General features: G+C 46.0%; 3 protein-coding genes across 4 annotated transcripts; 2 read left to right on the top strand and 1 right to left on the bottom strand.

The window, feature by feature from the left end:
• Positions 1 to 2,438: 2,438 nt before the first annotated feature.
• Positions 2,439 to 5,444, top strand: LOC123096350 (alcohol dehydrogenase 3). The gene is made up of 9 exons (XM_044518053.1): positions 2,439 to 2,776; positions 2,878 to 3,014; positions 3,121 to 3,167; positions 3,805 to 4,130; positions 4,221 to 4,303; positions 4,407 to 4,482; positions 4,583 to 4,644; positions 4,742 to 4,837; positions 4,926 to 5,444. The coding sequence occupies exons 1-9, from the start codon at positions 2,578 to 2,580 to the stop codon at positions 5,202 to 5,204; spliced, it is 1,305 nt and encodes a 434-aa protein (XP_044373988.1). The 5' UTR covers positions 2,439 to 2,577; the 3' UTR covers positions 5,205 to 5,444.
• A 4,558-nt stretch (positions 5,445 to 10,002) lies between these two features.
• On the bottom strand, positions 10,003 to 15,373 carry LOC123096349 (uncharacterized). Of its 2 annotated transcripts, none has more exons than XM_044518052.1 (4): positions 14,528 to 15,373; positions 12,625 to 12,851; positions 12,464 to 12,534; positions 10,003 to 10,545 (listed from the first exon to the last, which is right to left on the bottom strand). In XM_044518052.1, the coding sequence occupies exons 1-4, from the start codon at positions 14,979 to 14,981 to the stop codon at positions 10,242 to 10,244; spliced, it is 1,056 nt and encodes a 351-aa protein (XP_044373987.1). In that variant the 5' UTR covers positions 14,982 to 15,373; the 3' UTR covers positions 10,003 to 10,241. The 2 variants fall into 2 exon arrangements, with proteins under 2 accessions (XP_044373987.1, XP_044373986.1); XM_044518051.1 differs by having other exon boundaries at positions 10,005 to 10,545; positions 12,464 to 12,537; positions 14,528 to 15,372.
• A 405-nt stretch (positions 15,374 to 15,778) lies between these two features.
• Positions 15,779 to 18,707, top strand: LOC123096346 (alcohol dehydrogenase 3). Its single transcript, XM_044518049.1, has 9 exons — positions 15,779 to 15,938; positions 16,034 to 16,170; positions 16,276 to 16,322; positions 16,941 to 17,266; positions 17,351 to 17,433; positions 17,655 to 17,730; positions 17,815 to 17,876; positions 17,976 to 18,071; positions 18,176 to 18,707. The coding sequence occupies exons 1-9, from the start codon at positions 15,905 to 15,907 to the stop codon at positions 18,452 to 18,454; spliced, it is 1,140 nt and encodes a 379-aa protein (XP_044373984.1). The 5' UTR covers positions 15,779 to 15,904; the 3' UTR covers positions 18,455 to 18,707.
• The last annotated feature ends 3,010 nt before the right edge of the window (positions 18,708 to 21,717 follow it).

The raw sequence follows: 21,717 nt of genomic DNA, 5'->3' as shown, positions 1-21,717 counted from the left end.
GCCCCGCTCCCCTCCCCCTCTCCCCCCTCTCCTCCCCTTCCCGCCCGCGGCGCGCCCGGGGTGCCCCCTGTGGCCGCGGCCCTCGGCCCCGCCTCCCTCCCCTTCCCCCTACCGTCGCCGGCGAGCTCCGTCGGGCAAAGCCCGGGGGGCGCGGCGGCGGCGGGGCCGTCCTTCCCCGTCCGCTTGTGGGCGCCGGCGCGGGGCGGCTCCTTCGAGCGGCGGCGCTGGACGTCCGCGAGATCCAACGGCACGGCAGCGGTCTCGCGGGGCGGCAGGGTGGCCTGCTGGTGGCGGCGCTCCGGCGACCCTCGTTCTGCGCGCGGCGGGGCGGCTGCGGTGCTCCCGTCTCGGGAGGTGGCGTGCAACATGTCTCTTGACGGATCCGGCCGGATCTGGCTTTGGGGGCCGGCCGGCGGCGCCTGGCTCCGGTGGTGCGTGCCCGGCGGCTCCGGCGCTTGGAGCTCGCCGGGCGACGCAGGTAGGGCAGCGGCCGGGCGTGGCCGCTACTCCGGCCGTGGGCGGCGGCATGGGTAGGTCTCGGTGGTGGCCTACCGGTGTCGTGGTGGCTTCACGGTGGCTCGATGGATCTGCCCGCGGCAACGGCCGGCTTCTCCGGCATCGGTTTGTCTGCGTTCGGGCCGTCTCGACCTTCACCCCATCTCCTCGTCGCCCGGGCGCTACCCCCATTAATGGGCTGGTCCTCTCCCAGCTGCGGTCCACCGCTCGTCTCGCGTCCGATGCCGCAGGACCGAGCTCGTCTCGCGCACGGTGCAGCAGGACTGACCTCGTCCCCCTCTCGATGCTGCAGGACCGAGCTCGTCTCGCGCTTGGGGCAGCAAGATGGGTCGGTGGATGCCAGTTCTGGCCGACCTATTGGGACTCGACACTGGGGTTGCCCAGGGGCGCGAAAGGTGGGACCTTTCCGCTCGTCTCTTTCGTTGGGGTGCGGCGGGTCTCGGGTGAGGTGGTGTCGAGGTCTTGGATGCTGGGGCGGCGGTCCTGCTGGTGGTTGCGCGGTGCTCTTGGACAGAGCCCGTGCCTTGGTGCTGCCCGGTCACCATGGTCGTGTGGGCGGCGTGGTTGCCGGGGTGTGGCGTTCGGTGGCGGTGAATGTTGGCCGAGGTGAAAACCTGCTCTATCTTCGGACGGACCGGCGGCAGCGAAGATCGTTCCCTTCTTGAAGGCGTCGTCGCGGCTCTCATTGCCCGTCATGCGGCTCCGGGGGAAACTCTAATCCTTGGATCGGGCGGTGGCGGCGCTCCGGCGTCGTATCCTTCCTGAAGGCGCCGCCTTGAAGCACATGGTTCGTCATATGTAATTTCATCTCTTCAGGGCGGTAGTGCTAGGAGTGGTGTTGCTGCGCTCAGCGCCTATGTATCCTATCCTGGGTGTGTGCGTGTATTGCGGTGGCGTGGCGTGTATATGTACTGGATGCTTGTGGTTTGGTGTTTTATATATAAAGCGGGGCGAAAGCCTTTTTTGTAAAGAAAAGGAATGCATTTAGACAACCCCTTCTGTTCAAACTGTAATCAGAGTGCTGAAAAAACCACAATACATCTGCTATGGGATTGACACTTTTGCACAGGAATGTTGGAACACAATCATCCCTGGTAGAAAAAGAGGCACTTCAATGTTCGAGGAAATAAATTTGGCAATGGATCTGCTACCCAAGAACTTTGCATCTGAGATTGTCATGTTGGGAGGTTGGAACATTTGGACACAACGTAATGGAAAGATCTTCCGAGCACAACAGCAATTCATCCAAGCGTGGAGATTTTATCTTAAGCAGGATCTTAAGTTGCTTAGATACAAAGAAGAGAAGCACTTTCAAGAGCTTTCAGACTAGATAGATCTTCCAAGCACAGCAGCACTTCATCCAAACATATTGTTTGTTTTATTAATATACTCCCTCCGTTTCTAAATATTTATCTTTTTAGAGATTTCAAATGAACTACCACATATCGACGTATATATACATATTTTAGAGTGTAGATTCATTCATTTTGCTTCGTATGTAGTCACTTGTTGAAATTTCTAGAAAGATAAATATTTAGAAACGGAGGGAGTAAATACCATAGAACCATTGTTCTATGGTTTTCGGGTAAAAAAAAAGAATGTTATATTAATTAACATGAACGATTAATAGCACGGTTGAAAACTAAGCATTTTTCTGATCAAATTACATATATAAATTACTTTAATCCGAAAGAGGGGTTATGTCCTACAATTTATTCGCAAAACTTGATAAGACGTCGAATCAACCAATCTGCTTTCGCAAGGGCAAGCATCAACACCACCTCCTAAACCATCAATCAATCAGCTTGATTGATTATTACGAAGATTGCAGACGAAACGACAAGGAAGAATGCCATGTTAATAGACAGCTGCGATCATCCCGTGGTGCCATCCCATCCGCCCACTGCAAACAGGAAAACCACCCGGGGCAAAAAGTCTGAAACCGGCGGAGACGCGCGCAGATCAGACGAAACGGGACAGCAGCGGCGTAGCCACGGCCACCCCCTGTTTCGGCTACCTTCTCCAAGAAAAAACAATCCTTCTTCTTTCCTCACTTGCTCGATGATTCCTCCCGCGCTGCGGCGCCAGTATATATACAGGGCTCGCCACAGCTTCGTTCCTCACCAAAATCATAAGCAACCAACCAACCAACTGCAAAGCAGAAGCAGGAACGAGAGATCAAGATCGATCTTTCTCTTTGAGTTCCCGGAGCGATCGAGTGGGTTAATGGCGACCGCCGGGAAGGTGATCAAGTGCAAAGGTTCGTTCTTCAAATATCCCACGAAAGTTTTGCTTGATTAGTGAAGAAGCTCTGGAATTTCATCGGTGCTAATTATTGGTTTGGTTCTTGGGTGATTCCAGCGGCGGTGGCATGGGAGGCCGGGAAGCCGCTGTCGATCGAGGAGGTGGAGGTGGCGCCGCCGCAGGCCATGGAGGTGCGAGTCAAGATCCTCTACACCGCCCTCTGCCACACTGACGTCTACTTCTGGGAAGCCAAGGTATGCCCGCGCATCAGACATTCAGACCATAGTTTCAGGTTTCTCAAGTGCGTAGCCGTGATGGAGACATGACCAGTGGCTAACTTGGCGTGGTTCTGTTGTGTAGGGGCAAACTCCGGTTTTTCCAAGGATCTTGGGCCATGAGGCTGGAGGGTACGCATCTTCTCTGTCTCTATCTTATTCTGTTACAGTTCTGCTGATTAATTTGGTGGAATCTTGAATTGTACTCCCTCCGTCTCATAATATAAGAGCGTTTTTGACACTAGAGGGAGTACATTATACGGTTTATTCATGTTAGCTTTTTAGTTATAGTCATCCTGAATCCTTATTTGTTATTATAGTTTATTTTATTGCCATGATATAAAAACAACATCTTAAGAATCATGGGACAGCTTTGTCACACAAGCTCCCTCAAAGTGCTTTGCTTTGTACAATAATTCTTCTTCTTTTTATCCATTTTCTGTAGGAAATTAGTGCATGCATCTACTTTCGATGTTTGTGATCTCATTTTTCTTCATCTTTAGCACGTTAGTAATTTTCAAAGGAAACGACAAGCACATAACTACATATTTTATACTCCCTCCGTAAACTAATATAAGAGTGTTTATATCACTAATGTAGTAATCTAAATGCTCTTATATTAATTTACAGAGGGAGTACTAGATTATTTAGAGCCACTTATTTCCTTCACTGTTCTAAATTCAGTCTTTACTTGTCATTTTAATTAATATACTGTGTTACTCTTAACAGTTAAGTAAGTCTTTTCCCCAAATTACCTTTTTCCTTACAGCATTGTTGAGAGCGTCGGAGAGGGCGTGACCGAGCTTGTGCCAGGTGACCATGTCCTGCCGGTGTTCACTGGCGAGTGCAAGGATTGTGCTCACTGCAAGTCAGAGGAGAGCAACCTTTGTGACCTCCTCAGGATCAATGTCGACCGAGGCGTGATGATCGGTGATGGGCAGTCCCGCTTCACCATCAGCGGGAAACCGATATTCCACTTCGTCGGGACCTCTACCTTCAGTGAGTACACAGTGATCCATGTTGGGTGCCTAGCGAAGATCAACCCCTCGGCACCCCTCGACAAAGTTTGTGTTCTCAGCTGTGGTATCTCAACTGGTAAGGGATTGTTCTGACCGGTATTTCCCAATGAAACATCGTATTCATATTGCCTCGATGATAATTTACTGAAAAAACATTTTTCTTCAGGTCTTGGTGCGACGCTCAATGTCGCAAAACCGAAAAAGGGTTCGACGGTGGCAATTTTCGGTCTTGGAGCTGTAGGCCTTGCTGTAAGTAACAAAGGATAATTATCTTCCACAATGTACTGCTGCAGGTTGATGAGAATTATTCCCTATAACCATGACTAATTGCTGTATGTTTTCACACGATCAGGCCATGGAAGGGGCCAAGATGGCTGGGGCATCAAGGATCATCGGTGTGGACTTGAACCCTGCAAAATACGAACAAGGTACAGTCTGATGCTATCTTCAGAAAGTAAAATAAATCCATTTTGGTGAACGTGGGTTTATGGACAACAAACTGAACTTTAGCAACATGTCAATTTTCAGCCAAGAAGTTTGGCTGCACCGACTTTGTAAACCCAATGGACCACACCAAGCCATTGCAAGAGGTCTGTTAAGTTCTCTGCCCGAGCATGCATCACTCCCTTAGTTTGTTCATGGGAGCAAAATACTATGCCAAATGCTCACAGTTGAATTGTGGTCCAGGTGCTTGTCGAGATGACAAACGGTGGAGTCGACAGAGCCGTGGAATGCACGGGTCACGTCGACGCCATGATATCCGCCTTCGAATGCGTTCACGATGTATGTTCTCGACACAAATGAAATTTGATCATTGTGAGCATTGGTGTGTGTTTCGGCTTTAAACTGAAATTCTGAAATTTGAATGTAGGGGTGGGGCGTGGCGGTGCTGGTGGGTGTCCCCCATAAGGAGGCGGTGTTCAAGACCCACCCGATGAACTTCCTCAATGAGAGGACCTTGAAGGGCACCTTCTTCGGCAACTACAAGCCGCGTACCGACCTCCCGGAAGTCGTTGAGATGTACATGAGGAAGGAGCTGGACGTGGAGAAGTTCATCACCCACAGCGTGCCCTTCTCGCAGATCAACACGGCCTTCGACCTCATGCTCAAGGGAGAGGGACTTCGCTGCGTCATGAGGATGGACGAGTAGATCCAGCTTCTTCATCGCACCCTCGCTGCTTTAAACAAAAGAAGAAGAAAGTTATAAGGACTTCCCTCGAGTAATAATGTATAGTCGTTAGATGCACATGTGTCTTTTTTGTCACCGAGAACGAACATGTATGTGTTTTGTGCTCACGGTTTGGTCTTTATATTTCAGTGTGTCGCCACCCCTTCTGAGTGTACATGAACATTTTCCAGAGTAATAATAGTCTGCAGTTTCTGTGTTTAAGTCGGTATCTTCCTTTTCTCGAAACGAATATCGGCGGCTACGTTGCATGTTGCAAACCACTTCCGATGTTTTGCGGCCTTCTTTTTGTTTGCAGAATGCGATGTTCTTTTTTCTTAGAAAAGGAGGATGACCTCCGGCCTCTGAATTTGGACGATGCATGTAACCATTTTATTAATTATTCACAAAGATCTTACAAAATAATACATCCGTAATTCTGAAGCCACCATCTCAGCAACGTTTGTCGCTACCCCTATCCACTTAATGAAGGAGTGCCAAAAATCCAAACCGAATACCAAACAGACTTCGCACAAAAGGCTAACATATAAAGCCGGAGGCCCCAACCAAGTCACAATGCCAAGTCTGGGGCACACACCGGTCCGGCGCACTCTCAGAGGCGACCGCTGCCGTCTTCCACCTATCCATCTTCAGAACAGGAATTGACGCATCAATCTTGCTAGGCCTGCCGTCGACGCCACCACGACGCCAGACAGCGCCGTCCTCCTGCGCGAGTCCGTCAACCCGCATCGAACGCCAAAACACCACTGCTCCACGCTGTCGAGATCTGTCGTCATTAATGCGGAAGATGAAACCCCGTTCCACCTCTAGGCCCTTCCAGTCAGCACCTGCTCCAAAAAGATGCCCCCAGGAGGAAGAACGGCATCGAAGATGCCGTCATTTCCGACCCTGGAAGACCGGATCTTGGGTTTCCCCCGAAGAAGCCCGAGGGAGATGACGTTGCCTGCAACGACGATGCCTCAACAAGGAAATGATGTCAATGACGCCGCCATCATCCGTCAAGACCGAAGTCGACGAGATTTTCACCGGCAGTCACGCCATCCCGACCCAGTAGCTGAATGGAGCCGTGCGGTGCCCCGCCGAGTAGACGCACGCAGCTGCCGGAACACCGAGGACCGCCACCGCCCCGATCCACCATCAACGTCGGCCACTACTGCCCAGAAGACATCACCAGCCGGCCGCCGTCACCGTCCGCAGCTCGCGCCGCCTACGGAGTCCGCTTTGGCTCCGTGAGTACTCAAATAAAGCTAGCGACGGGCCGCATCTGAATAGTTGCAGAAACTAGTTCAATATTTGACACCTCAAAATCAGCTTCTAAATAGGTCTTTTTGCCCTACGAAGTTCACGAACACAGCTTGTTTCAGTTTTTCAGACCAGTTTTAGAATTTTTTGACTCCTCATATCAACTCGGAATTGAATGTGAAACCCCGTTCCACCTCTAGGCCCTTCCAGTCAGCACCTGCTCCAAAATGATGCCCCCGGGAGGAAGAACGGCATCAAAGATGCCGTCATCGTCCGATCCTGGAAGACCCGGATCTAGGGTTTCCCCCGGAGAAGCCCGAGGGAGATGACGTTGCCTGCAACGACGATGCCTCAACAAGGAAATGACGTCAATGATGCCGCCATCGTCCGTCAAGACCGAAGTTGACGAGATTTTCACCCGACCCAGTAGATGAATGGAGTCGCGCGGTGCCTTGCCGAGTAGACGCACGCACCCGCCGGAACACCGAGGACTGCCACCGCCCCGATCCACCATCGACGTTGGCCACTACTGCCTAGAAGACATCACCAGCCGGCCGCCGTCGCCGGCCGCAGCCCGCACCGCCTAGTGCTTGTGACCACGGATCTGAGCCAGATCGCCGCCGCCGCCAAGACCCAGCACGCCCCACCACCGGAGGCCACATCTGCGTCACCCGCCTCCCACCGTAGCCGCTAGAAAGCCAGATCGCGTCGCCATGACCTTCCGCATCGTGACGCCCTTGCCCATCAGATCCATCCCGCATCGGATCCACGCACGAGGGGGCGAAGGAGCCCTGCCGTCGCAGGCGCTGGCCGGGCTTCACCCGGTCACGCCCTCTGGCGGCGGCAGGGGAGAGGAGGAGCAGGATGAGGGGCGATGGGAGACTGCCAACACTGATTCTAGTAAACTCAGCGCACTACAGGCTTACTGATGTGTGCGAGGTTTGTGCTTCAAGTGTGGGGAGCCATACGGCAAGGATCACACTTGTCCCCAAACAGTTCAGATTCACATTATTGAGGAGCTACTGGCCATGCTCAGTTCTGACGACATGCTCGGTAACAGTACTGCTAACCAAGCTGGACCAATTGAATCTACCCTCTGCTTCCCGCCCACACAACAGATGAACTCCAACAAGTATCTTTCATCTTTCAGGGATGATTAGGGTGTGCTACATATCGACCCGGGTAGATATGGCGTCTCAGCAATTGCCCGATGTGTCGAGTCCATCCTAGTCCGCGATTTTGGTGCTAATTGGGACATTGTAGCAAGACTTCTTGACAAGTTGTTGGTGGCAACTCTGCAGGTTTCATTTTTTATGGTGCTCTTCGAGTACCAGATATTGATATCCGGGATGAAAATCCTAAGTCTGACCTTCATTGTTTGTATTTGACTGTAGCGGCATGCGCTCCCTTGTTGAAGACATGATCTGGACTTTGCTAGGACTTTCACTCTTGATGCTGCATATGACAGTGGTAGCTGTAGATGTTGTGTTGCAACGGGTTATTCACGTCACCTTGACCTTTTTCAAGTCTTTTTTTGTTTTTGTTGGTAGCTATTTGCATCCTCGATATCACAACTAGCTCCGGATATCATGTGTGTTGCAGAGGTTGAATGTAATTGATATCAATATATTACTACTCTTTATCAAAAAAGATCAGTGGTTTGTTTGTTAGGGCGCGAGCGGCTAAAGCATAAGGCTCGGCGAGTAGTATAGCTGATTTGTGTTGGTCATGCTACTCCCTCCGTTCCTAAATATAAGCTTTTTCGAGATTTGAATATGGACTACGTACAGATAAATATATACGTATTTTTCAATGTAGATTCATTTATTTTGCTTGGTATGTAGTTCATCTTAGAATCTCTAAAAAGACTTACTTTTAAAAACGGAAGGAGTACTTTGTTGGATGTAAAAAGAAAGTCATGATAATTTGGTGGCCTGCAATTGTGGAACGAGCTCCGTAGACCGTAAAAGATTCACATTTTTTTTAGGGAGAGTAAAGATTCACACTTTTGTAGGAAAAGTAAAGATTCACATTTTACATAGACTTCTGAATCTTTTGGCGAGAACAATGGAACTGAAAACCGACAGGCAGGCCAGCCATCCTATACCAGCATGAATGCCCTGATCTGGCCGATGCAGAGAACCATGAAATTTTCAGCTGCCTACTAAGTAAAGGTCTTTGTGAATAATCAATAAAATGGCTGCATGCATCGCCCAGATGCAGAGGCCGGGGGTGATCCTTCTTTTCTAAAAAAAACGAAACGATGACAACATTATGTTCCAACAGTGCGCAATCCCACTCAACATCAAATGCAACACCAGCGTCGGCTTACTTTGCAAAGCCGGCCTCCCCTGTTACAGTTGCTGAATACTGCCGAGGCACTAACGCTGCATGCACCAACAGTAAACTCAGCGCACTACAGGCTTACAGACGTGTGCGAGGTTTGTGCTTCAAGTGTGGGGAGCCAGGCAAGGATCACACTTGTCCCCAAACAGTTCAGATTCACATTATTGTGGAGGTACTGGCATTGTCCAGTTCTGACGACGTGCTCGGTAACAGTACTACTGACCAAACTGAACCAATTGAATCTACCCTCTGCTTCCCGCCGACACAATAGATGAACTCCAACATGTATCTTTCGTCCTTCGGGGATGATCGGGGTGTGCTACATATCGGCCCAGGTAGATATGGCTTCTCAGCAATTGCCCGACGTGTCGAGTCCATCCTGGTCCGCGGTTTTGGTGCTAATTGTGACATTGTAGCAAGACTTCTTGTCAAGTTGGTGGTGGCAACTCTGCAGGTTTCATTTTTTTATGGTGCTCTTCGACTACCAGTCATTGATTTTCGGGATGAAAATCCGATGTCTGTTCATTGGTTGTATTTGACAATAGTGGCATGTGCTCCCTTGTTGAAGACACGATCTGGAGTTTGCTAGGACTTTCTCCCTTGGATGAAAACCAATGATCTGACTTGTATTGTTGGATCCGGAGAGAGTGAGGTTTATGCACCATTACCGTCCTGAAGCCGTCGATGTTGGGGACCTTCTCGTACTCTTGATGTTGCCTATGACAATGGTAGTTGTTGATGTTGTGTTGTAACGGGTTATTCATGTCACCTTGACCTTTTCAAATCTTTTTTTGTTTTTGTTTTTAGCTATGTGCATCCTCAATATCATAACTAGCTCCGGATATCATGTTTGTTGTAGAGGTTGAATGTAATTGGTATTAATATATTACTAATATTTATCACAAAAAAATCAATGGTTTGTTTGTTAGGGTGCGAGCAGCTAAAACATAAAGCTCGACGAGTAGTATAGCTGATTTGTGCTGGTCATGCTACTCCCTCCGTTCCTAAATATAAGTTGTTTTGAGATTTGAATATGAACTACATACAGGCGAATATACACGTATTTTAGAGCGTTGATTCATTTATTTTGCTTCGTATGCGGTTCATATTAGAATATCTAAAAAGACTTATTTTTAGAAACGAAGGGAGTACTTTGTTGGATTAAAAGATTCACATTTTTTAGGGAGAGTAATGATTCACATTTTTGTAGAAAAAGTAAAGATTCAGATTCTATATAGACTTGTGAATCTTCTGGAGACAACAATAAAACTGAAAACTGACAGACAGGTCAGCCATCCTATACAGACTACGTACTGAATCTCTTGGAGGAAACACCGAAACTGAAAGCCGACGGCCAGCAATCCAGCATGCATGCCCTGATCTGGCAGATGCAGAGAACCATGGACTTTTCAGCTACCTACCACGTATAGTATTATTTCTAGCAAAACGACGATGCGTCGGGTCGTGGACCGTTGCAGAGCGAGGAGGACGCTGTTGTTTTCGCTGCTGGTTTTCTCGGTCGCCCCGGTTTTCCGTCACCAAGTCAGCCCTCTCTGGCCTCATCCCAGCGTTTTTGCACGTAGATAAGGACCGAACGTTCGGTCTGGGACAACGAGGAGTTCGGTGCGACAGGCGCCTGGTACGAATGAAATCGTTCGGGAGGAGAGGCCTCCCAGCCCGAACGCTCTCCTTCCCATCGTCCCTACGGGCCTTTTTTCTGTATAAAAAAAGCCCACAAGAACAAAAAAGCTTTATTTTTGCTGTGACAAAATAGACATTGTTAGTTTGCACGGCAAAAAATGCCATGGTCTTTTGCCATGGTATGAAAACAGTTGACATGCTCATGAGTCCAGTACACTAAAAAAAGTATGGGAAATCTACTAAAAAGTTGTTCAACAATTTGCCATGTTCTGCATAAAAAATGTATGTTATGTTATACTCAAATTTACCATCTTTAACATTTTCTACAAAATATGCCAAAAATAGAGTAAAAATTGCCATGGCAAAGAAAGTAAAAATTGTCATGGAAAAAAGAGTAAAACCCTCATGTCACTTGTGCTGGCAGGCCAAATAGGCCCATTTAGGTAAAAAAACGATCGAAAAAATGAAACCAACTAAAAAGCTGAAAAAATAACTTTACAGTAAATATCACATAGAAATCTTGATAATTTGCAATGGCAAAAATGGTTTAATTGTTGCCACGGCAAAAATGCAGTACTTTTGACATGGAAATAAATTAAAAAATGCCATGGCTACACAAATATATTTAAGATGCTACATAGTAAAATTTACCATGTTCTATAAAATGTAAATTTGCCATAATATTTAAATTAAAATTGCCATAGTCCTTACAAAAAATTTGTCATGGCAACTAAAAATAAAATTTGCAATGGCAACTAAAACAAAAAATTTGCCATGTGAAAATAGAAACTATTTTTGACATGGAAAAAATGAATTAATTATTTCCATGGCAAAAATGGAGTACTTTTGCCATGGAAATAAATTTAAAAAATGCCATGGCTATACAAATATATTTACCGTGCTACATAGTTAAAATTGCCATGTTCTAGAAAATGTAAATTTGCCATCATATTTAAAACAAAAGTTGCCATGCTCTTTACAGTAAATTTGCGATGGCAACTTAAACTAAAAATTTCCATTGCAACTTACACTAAAGTTTGCCGTGTGAATAAAAGTATTTTTGCCATGGCAAAAATGGAGAAAAATTGCCAAAAAAGGGCATGACAGAAGATGTGGATGTTCTTAACAATTAATAAATTTGCCATGATCTACCAAAAAATAATTTGCCATGGTCAATTACTAAATTTTCCATGGTCGAAAAAGGACTTAAAACTTGCCATGGTCAATTAATAAAACTTGCCATGGTCTATAAACTAAATTCGCCATGGTCAATTACTAAACTGGCCATGGTCGGACTTGAAATTTGCCATGGCCGATTAATAAAACTTGCCATGGTCAACAAACTAAATTTGCCATGGTCGAAAAAAACTTAAAATTTTGCCATGGTCAGTTAATAAAACTTGCCATGGTCAATTAATGAAACTTGTCATGGTCAATAAACTAAATTTGCCTCCCTCTCACGGTCGTCTGAATCGGTGCAACCCATTACACCTGCCCATCGCCATGTGGATATTACGAAGATTGAAATATACAAAATTGCCATGTTGTGGAAACATAATGTGGAAGTGAATTTGCCATACAAACTATATATAAATTTGCCAAGTTATGAATGAATTTGATGAACTTCCTACAGAATAATACATAGTTGCCATGCCCATCATTTACTGAATATAAAACTGATGGCGACTTTATTAAAAAGTATTTTTGCCATGGCAATTAATTAACATTACCAATGCATACGGTTCCAACATCAATTTGGTATGTCAAAAAAAACTGATGGTAACTTAATATGCTCTCCACTCGAAAATTTCTCCCTAATATGAAGTAGCCATATCATCTGAATATAAATTTCCATGTGCCATCTGAATATAAATTTCTCGCAAGTTTGCTGGAAAAGTTTAGGTTTACAAAACGATGAATCAGCCATTGTTCATATCACAAAGCATGCTCTATTTCCCTTGGAAACATGACAATTTGTGTTGCTCTGTTCTTACCTGGATGCTCCTCCTGACCAGGGTCTTCTTGAGCTCATCCAGCATGCCCCTCCTGACGATGCTGCTGATGGCTGCTGCATCCAGATAGAACAAGTTTCAGACATGCTCTGTTTGAGATGCTCACGTGTGGGCAAAATTTCACACCAAGTTGTTGTACTTACCACCCTGTCGAGGATGATGTACTGCACGTCGGTCTTGCCCTTGGCACTGGCCCGTTCGTCGTTGTCGTCGAGGTAGGCCCCCGCTGCGGCATTGAACAGCTCGGTCGGAGGGGCAGTCGCCGCTCCCAGCTGCAGCCCTTCATGCGCATCAAATCTCGCACGCCAGCGACGCTCCCTGCCGCTACACACCTCCAGCATCCCCCCACCAACTGGGCCCGGCCTTTTTCCTATGAAAGGAAAACGAAAAATAAAGCCCTAGTAAAAAAAGCCCAGTTTTTCTGTGATTAATAAATAATGTTCTTTTGCACATCAAAATTGCCATGGACTTTTGCCATTCTATGAGAAAAAATTGCCACGTTCAAGTTTATGTTTTAAAAAAAGGTGAAAAAAGGGAAAAATCATGGCAATTTGCATTTGTACAGTATGAAAAAGCTGCGATCACTATGAAGTTTACAGAAAAACGCAAAAGTTGCCGTGAAGTGATATGGTGAAAAAAGTTCTCTCTAGACACATAGAAAATTTTCGGAAAACAATGGAGAAAACATCTTAAGTTGTAATGATATTCTGCATGTAATCCCCATGGCAAAAACAAATTTGAAAGAACAAACTTGTCGTGTTCTCAAACTAATTTGTAATGTCCATGACAAACATTCTTCGGATGGACATGGCAAAAAGACACAGCGAACCATAGAAAAAAATGAATTTAGTTGCCATGGAAAAAGACATATCTATAAACAATACTGATTTTGGTTACCATGCCACATTTTCCATGTTTTTAGAGATCTACAAACATTGCCACGTTATTTTGAACATCTTTAGTTGCCATGGCAAGTTTGCATATTTGTGAACATGTTAATTAAAAAGAAGTTTGTCATGTTTTTTAACAAACTTAATTAAAAGAAGTTACCATGTTTTTGCACCTATTATAAGTTTGCCATGGCAAGTTTGCCATGTTTTTGAACATTTTAAAATGCCATGATGAATTTTTCATATTTTTGAACATTTACGAAATGTTGCCATGTTTTTGAACATTGTAAGTTGCCATGGCAAACTTTGCCATGTTTTTCAACAATTATAACTTTGCCATGGCATGTTTACATGTTTTTGAACATGTTAATTAAAGAAGTTTGCCATGGCATAAAATGGAGTAAAATTTGCAATGGAAAAATGGTTTAATTTTTGTCATGGCAACATATCTTAAGTTGGCAAGGCGCACATTTGAAGTTGTCGTATTAAAAGTTTCCATGGAAAACTTTAGATGATTTGTTAGTTGGCGTGTGGAAAAATAATCCAAAGTTGCCATGGCAACTTTAGATGATTTCTTAGTTGGCATGTGAAAAATACTCCGAACAGAAAAAAAATTGCCATGGAAAAACAACTTAAGTTGTAATAAAATAGGGAACATTGCTGATTTTCCATGGTCGAAAATCATCGTTTTAAATGGTGGATGGGAAAAACATGTAAACTTGCCATGGCAACACAACACATCTGAAGTTGTTCGTATGGCTAACATAGTAAAAGTTGCCATGGTAAACTTTAGATGATCTATTAGTTGGCGTGTGGAAAAAAATACTCCAAACTTGCCATGGCAACTTTAGATGATTTGTTAAACAACGTCTGAAAAAAATACTCCAAACTTGCCATGGCAACTTTAGATGATTTGTTAAACGACGTGTGAAAAAATGCTCCAAACTTGCCATGGCAACTTCAGATGATTTGTTAAATGGTGTGTGAAAAAACATGTAAACATGGCATCTTTAGATCATCTCCTCTTCTCAGAACAAAAATCTTTGTAGCATCATCTCTGTTTTGTTGACAAATCAGGCAGATTACAGCTAAACGCATGAAAGCGAGTTGATGGCTATCGATGGCTACTATTCACTAGTGAAGACAGAGCGCACACCTGCTTGATGGTTCAGATAGCTGATGACCATGAGAGCGAGTTGATGGCCACACTCAAGAGCTAGATGTAGACGACAAGCGCGATCACCTGGGCGGCGGCCGCCGCGACCATGACCGCTTGGTCGAGGCGGTCGGAGCAGCCGAAGAGGGCTTGAATGGCATGGCGGCTCGGGTCCTCGTCGGCCCGTCATCGAGGTACGCCACATCACCGTCAGCAGGCAGCGACCCGCCGTCCCCACCGCTGCCGAAAGTGATGCAGGGGGAGTGTGCCACCAAGGACTCGGAGGCGGGCGGCTCCATGAGCGGCGGGACCAGCCGAAGAGCCTAAGCAGCCCCTCGCTCTCGGGAAGGATCCCGCATGGAGCGCCCCATATAGCCAGTGCCACGCCCTCGCTGCCGCTACCACCGAGGCACCACCGGATCTCCTCCGGCCACAACCGCGGCCTCGAGCCCATCCCGCCTACCCGAAGTCCCAGGCGGAGGAGTTTGGGGCTGGCCGTCCATGGCAGGGGATGCAACGTTGGATGACCTGCAAGGATGCGGCGTCGGAGGATTTAAGGGGCCGGCTGTCCATGGCAGGGATGCGGCGTCGAAGGACGGGATGCGGCGTCGAAGGACGGGATGCGGCGTCGAAGGAGTTCGGGGCCGGCCATCCATGGTGGGGATGCGGTGGAGGAGACGCCCGCGGTCGCTGGAGCCTAGCCATGCCGCTCACCATCCCCACGCCCGGCGACCTGCTCCGACCGCCGGAGGCCTTCGCCACCGCCCCTGCCTGTCCAACGCTGGCATCTGGTGTTGTGTAGTGTGGATAAGAGAGTGGGAGGAATGGGAGGAGGAGAACGAGGGAGTGGTTCGGGTGACTTTGCCTTCCTCCCGAACGACTCCCAGCGATGACGTGGCAAGCGCAGACCGCCAAGATTCGTGCGACGGCAACGAAATTGTTCGGGAGGAGATGCTAAAATCCGGACGTTCGGGAGTTATTGATTCCGGGGTTTTTTTACTCTGTTTCGGCTGCCGTTGACCTGTAGCCCCTTGGCCACGCCACCATGGTTTCCATTATTCCATATACCACATGGGGCCGAGGTTTGAAACCAGCGGAGTCGCGCGCAGCGGCGCAGGCAGGCGAACGGAGGCCGGACACCCCTGTTTCGGCCGCCTTGTCCAAGAAAAACAATGCAACTTCTTTCCCTACTTGCACTCCAAGCATACCCTTAATTACTCGCCGATTCCTGCAGCGGCAGGACTATATATACACGGCTCGCCTCGCCTTCGTTCCTCACCAAAATCTACAACCAACGAACTGCAAAGCAGAGACAGCGACAGAGATCCATCTTCTTTCTCTTCGAGTTCTTGGAGCTAGCGACCGACAGGGACAGCGATGGCGACCGCCGGGAAGGTGATCAAGTGCAAAGGTCTGTTCCTGAAATAGTAGTAGTAGCTAGTTTCGTCTGATTTTGATTTGATTGATGTTTGAGGATGGAGATCTAAATTGTACGGTTGATTGCAGCGGCGGTGGCATGGGAGGCCGGGAAGCCGCTGTCGATCGAGGAGGTGGAGGTGGCGCCGCCGCAGGCCATGGAGGTGCGCGTCAAGATCCTCTACACCGCCCTCTGCCACACCGACGTCTACTTCTGGGAAGCCAAGGTATCCACACAAATACACAATTGCATCTCATAGTCGGGACGAAGACACATGGATCAATGGATAGATAATTCACTTGCCATGTTCTGCTTGGATTTGTTTGTGCAGGGGCAAACTCCGGTTTTCCCTAGGATCTTGGGCCATGAAGCTGGAGGGTATGCATCCTCTCTGTCTCTTGTCTTATTCTGTTTCAGCTTTGTTGCTTGGAGGAATCTTGAATCCCGAATCATAGTTTATTCATATTGGCTTCTAGTTTTAGTCATACTACTGAATCCTGATCTGTCAGTGCTACTAGATTGACAACTATATACAGCAAGTGTCCGTATTTTATTGCCATGCGATAAAGCATATGAAGAATCACGACACATCATCGACCATTATTTATTCACACTGGCTTCTAGTTATAGTCATCCTGAACACTGATCTGTCAGTGGTATTAGATTGATACCTACATACAGCAAGTGTCCATACTTTATTGCCATGGGATAAAACATATGAAGAATCATGTTTTAACGTCATCCATGACACAAGCTCACACTGTAAAGTGCATTGGACAATCATATGGTTTTGGACTAGTTAATTTTCCCATGTCCTGTCAGCTGCCGACCTCCTCGTTATATCTTTACCATCTTTATAATCAAAGATTCCTTGGCAGTTGTCAATTTTATTAAAGTGAACCTTTTCTGCATTTCATTGAATGATGAGTATTATGTTTGTTTTTCGTAGTTTATCTTTTCTGCTAAATCTGTTTACTAACTTGCTTCTTGTTGCAGCATTGTTGAAAGTGTCGGAGAGGGTGTGACGGAGCTAGTGCCGGGCGACCATGTCCTCCCGGTGTTCACCGGCGAGTGCAAAGACTGTGCCCACTGCAAGTCAGAGGAGAGCAACCTTTGTGACCTCCTTAGGATCAACGTGGATCGTGGCGTGATGATCGGGGATGGGCAGTCACGCTTCACCATCAACGGGAAACCCATCTTCCACTTTGTCGGGACCTCCACCTTCAGTGAGTACACCGTCATTCATGTCGGTTGCCTCGCCAAGATCAACCCTGAGGCGCCCCTTGACAAAGTTTGTGTTCTCAGCTGTGGTATCTCAACTGGTAAGGGATGGCTCCTCATGCCATTGTATCCAAACGGTGTTTCAGGGTGCTTCCATTAGTTGCTGAATTGTCATTTTTCTGCAGGACTTGGTGCTACCCTCAATGTCGCGAAACCGAAAAAGGGTTCCACGGTGGCCATATTCGGTCTTGGAGCTGTAGGCCTTGCTGTGAGTGACGTTCCAAGATGTTTTTGTTCTATTTTCTCAGTCCGGAAATACTTGTCATCAAAACGGATAAAAGGAAATGTATCTAGATGTATTTTAGTTCTAGATACATCTCTTTTTATACATTTTGATGACAAGTATTTTCGGACGGAGGGAGTACGACATATTTTTGCAGGCTGCAGAGAATTGTGTGACTAATTACTGTGTGCTTCTCACATGATCAGGCCATGGAAGGGGCCAAGATGGCTGGGGCAGCAAGGATCATTGGTGTGGATTTGAACCCTGCAAAATACGAACAAGGTACGATCTGCCTCAGGCAAAACAAGGATATCTTGGTAAATATTGTTGGATGGAACACTGAACATCCTGTCCATTATTTTTCAGCTAAGAAATTTGGATGCACTGACTTTGTGAACCCAAAGGACCACACCAAGCCAGTGCAAGAGGTCTGTCCATCTCCCTCGACACATATTTTCACCTTTGTTCGTTCTTCATGACATGCACAATCCTGTGCCAAAAACTCAATGTGCAATGTTGCTCTCCAGGTGCTTGTCGAGATGACCAATGGCGGAGTCGACCGTGCGGTTGAGTGTACTGGCCACATCGACGCCATGATCGCCGCCTTCGAATGTGTCCATGATGTACGTAGCTCTCAATATACCTATTTATAGTCTCTACTCCAATGATAATTATTTGTACTCTATTTTTAGAGTTTAGACTGAATGTTGAAATGTGTTGGATGCAGGGGTGGGGCGTGGCGGTGCTGGTGGGCGTCCCACACAAGGAGGCGGTGTTCAAGACAAGCCCGATGAACTTGCTCAACGAGAGGACCCTGAAGGGCACCTTCTTCGGCAACTACAAGCCGCGGACCGACCTCCCGGAAGTCGTGGAGATGTACATGAGGAAGGAGCTGGACGTGGAGAAGTTCATCACCCACAGCGTGCCCTTCTCGCAGATCAACACGGCGTTCGACCTCATGCTCAAGGGGGAGGGCCTGCGCTGCGTCATGAGGATGGACGAGTAGATCGCTTCTTATCCATCGTTTTAACATTTGGTGCTTGAGAAGCACAGGCAATTTTTTTTAGAAAACCTCCGTCGGGTAATAATCGTGTGTGCTAGTCGTGAGATGTGCATGTGTTCATCTCTATGCTCTTTGTTTAGTGTTCACGGTTTGGTCTTTGGTTTCATTGTGTCTATCGGCAGCTTTCAGTTGGCATGTAAATTACTATTAATAATTGTGTCCCAACAGTAATACTAGCGTGCAATTTCTGTGTTAACATTGGCGTCTTCCGTTGCAAATCAGTTCTTCTATTTTCTCTTCATTCTTGAATGCAGAAAGCTTTTCTTAAACTGTTTATTTACATAAATGACACAGAAATAGATTTGAGGATAAAAACATATTATTATGAAGATCTCAAGCAGTATGCTATCAAAGGACAACTTCACAAATTTTCCTGCTACCAAATTAGTCGCAAGTGTTACAAGCGTGCTTGCACAACATCTTGACAGCCCTTCCATCAGGGAAGATGGCTCGGATAGTGCCGGAGTGATTCTAGGCTGTCGTCATCTTTGCATGAAGTAAAGCCAATAACTCAACTTGCGGGAAATACATTGGAAAAAAATAATTACAAAAAAAGTTCATAAGATTTTTGAAATGAACTTTTGCACTAGCATATAATTTTCCGCCAACAAAAACCCAGAGTCGACTTCAGGGCAAGAAAAAAAGATTGTTCAAAATAGTGTGAATAGTGTCTTGTATATAGCAATATTTATTGCTTTTCTTTTGCTCTAAAGTCAGCGCTCGGTTTTTATTGCCAGAAAATTACGTACTAGTGCGAAAGAAAGTCAACTTTATTCCAAAAAACTTCTAAAATTTTCGACTTCTTTTGTAAAAAAAAACCAATTCCTTAGTGTATATACAGCCAGGAACCAAACATTTGCGCCCCTCAACTTACAAGCTATACTCAAAGAGCTCTTTTATGATAGGGACAAATGAATATTAACCGTCGCTCCAACTTGATCTAATGTGCCAGATCTTCGATTTAATGTACCGGATCTTCGGATGCTGGTAGGCAATAGTAGTACCCCAGAAATGTAAAGAGTGAAGTGCTTTGTTGGTCCTCAAACTTTTTCAAGGATGCCACATAGGTCCTCGAACTATGAAAATCGGCATCCATGTCCTCGAAGTGTAGCATGTGTCATCTAAGTCCAAAAGCCACACAACGCCATTTGACCAGCCAGCTGACGCTATTAAGCCATGACACATCGGATAGGGGGACATCCGTATATATTACCATATTGGACCTAGGTGGCTCAGTTCATCCAAATATGTAAGACTCCCTTGATTTTAAGCTTTAACTCTAATCATGATTTGTCTAACAAAATATGAGTTAACTTTTCTGAACAATCACCGGGAAAGAGGCTCCCAGCCAAAATGCATTACTAAGCCACTTGGTATCAAGTGTTGCAATAGAGTGCTAGAACGTGAGGCAAGGTAATGTTGTGGTGGCAACCACCTCTTGAGTAGCATCCTTAAATAAAAAAACACTATGGGTGAAGTCAAAGACGATGTTTTCTAATAGTTACAATGGGAGAGTGCACTACATTGCAGAAGACCAGGGCATTGCGAGAGTCCCCAATTCTCCATAGAATGGAGAGCACCATGGAGAAGGGTGCAAGGAGTCCCAGGTCCTACCAAATTAGAGCAGCATCCAGGCAGAGGATGAATATATGTAGCACTTCTTGCCAGGGAGATTGACACCTGAGGCAAGAACTGTTTGAGCGATGTTCTTGTGGAAGAGGTTGGCCTTGGGGTTAATACTATCTTTGAAAAGAAGCCAACCAAAGATCCGGATCTTGATTGGAACCTTTGAGTTTCGGATGAGCGCGGTGTTGGATTCATCCTCATCCTCATGTGTGAGTAAGCTGTATGCATTTTTTGATGAGAAGACAACCTTGTGGGTGAGAAACCTTTCATTAATGGCATCATTGGGGACATAAACCAACAACAACGAAAACGAGACATCCAATTCTCTCAAGGCAATAGCGGTAAGTTGGTTCCAAAGGACCGACAACGAACCATCATGCCAGATTGTGAGACTAAGACATTTGCAGAAAGGGGGTGAGGGCAAAGGTGAGAGAATGCATTTGCTAGGGTTTGACAAAGTATATACTTATGTCTCTTGTGGTGATGGTCCTTATATTGCTAGCTAGGTCGTGCCTTTTTCTGGGCTCCTTTTAACCCTTGTTACTTGTAAGATTTTTCGGCCTACTTTCCCTCATAAACATGGTCAACCTGTTCAGGTTTTCGATCATGATTCCCTTATAAAATGGATCATTTTTTCTTTGAATGAGGTGAAACTCAGGTGGGGATCCCTCCCGTAGGTGTCCGTTAAAGAAAAACAAAGGATCTAAGTGTCTAGCCAAAAGAAGATGAAAAGACCATTGTTGGTGAGTACAAAAACTATAAAAAAGACACATCTGTGATGATACGTGTTTGTCATAGTAAGTCATATTTTCTATCATCCATGTGCATTTGTGACGGTTTATGACATAATCAATATAGTCATACTTGTGTTGTCGTAAGTGTGTTCCATGATAATAACGACTTTTCCATCATGGAAGTGTGCACTTCCATGACAAAAAAAATGCCTCATTGGCCTCTTTCACCCCATTTACGATCCGTTGTTCGTCTAGGTTGATTTTGGCCAATGGTATCTTTCTGCTAATTTACGGCTTGTTGTTCTCTTTGGGCCCATTTATATGGTCCGCTATTTTTTCTTTTGGCCCATTTGTGACCCATGGAGCATTTTGGTCTAATAGCGGTATGTGGTGCTTTCAGCCCGTTTGTGCACTAGCTCTTTCGGCCCATTTTGCCCAATGTTGCATTCAGGATGATTGGCGTATATCTTATGCTGGCCTAGCTAACAAAATGAATTATTTCATAAAGTCTAATCAATTTTTACATAATCTTGAAAACGAATGGTCTCCATCTATTACAGGAACACATAGGTCATTAAACAATGGAAACAACCATTTCACCTACGATTTAAGAAATTGAATTTCCATTGGGTTTTGTCCAGCAGATGCTTAACAATGTGGTCTCAGCTTGCTTCATTCTGAATTCCTACAAATATTTATGGTTTTTTGGTGAGTACTCCATTTTACTATGTTTTTTGTTTCCTCAAGATGTCAACTTCATCTTGGAGCGCATCGATACACTCTCTTTTCGCCGATAGTCCAGTCTCTAGAACACCAACACTTGGCTGTTCATGACGCGGGATTGGA

The sequence above is a fragment of the Triticum aestivum genome, chromosome 4D, assembly GCF_018294505.1.
Source record: "Triticum aestivum cultivar Chinese Spring chromosome 4D, IWGSC CS RefSeq v2.1, whole genome shotgun sequence".
NCBI classification, from domain to species: domain Eukaryota; kingdom Viridiplantae; phylum Streptophyta; class Magnoliopsida; order Poales; family Poaceae; genus Triticum; species Triticum aestivum.
This window is presented reverse-complemented; position numbering and strand designations above follow the sequence as displayed.

Coding starts and splice junctions, on each gene's coding strand:
- LOC123096349 (XM_044518051.1), bottom strand. CDS start 14,981: ATGGGCTCGAGGCCGCGGTTGTGGCCGGAGGAGATCCGGTGGTGCCTC. Junction 12,852..14,527: donor CTATCTGAACCATCAAGCAG/GTGTGCGCTCTG, acceptor TTCCTTTCATAG/GAAAAAGGCCGGGCCCAGTT. Junction 12,538..12,624: donor ACATCATCCTCGACAGGGTG/GTAAGTACAACA, acceptor ATCTGGATGCAG/CAGCCATCAGCAGCATCGTC.
- LOC123096350 (XM_044518053.1), top strand. CDS start 2,578: ATGATTCCTCCCGCGCTGCGGCGCCAGTATATATACAGGGCTCGCCAC. Junction 2,777..2,877: donor GAAGGTGATCAAGTGCAAAG/GTTCGTTCTTCA, acceptor GGGTGATTCCAG/CGGCGGTGGCATGGGAGGCC. Junction 4,483..4,582: donor CCCTGCAAAATACGAACAAG/GTACAGTCTGAT, acceptor GTCAATTTTCAG/CCAAGAAGTTTGGCTGCACC.
- LOC123096346 (XM_044518049.1), top strand. CDS start 15,905: ATGGCGACCGCCGGGAAGGTGATCAAGTGCAAAG. Junction 16,171..16,275: donor TCTACTTCTGGGAAGCCAAG/GTATCCACACAA, acceptor TTGTTTGTGCAG/GGGCAAACTCCGGTTTTCCC. Junction 16,323..16,940: donor TTGGGCCATGAAGCTGGAGG/GTATGCATCCTC, acceptor TTCTTGTTGCAG/CATTGTTGAAAGTGTCGGAG.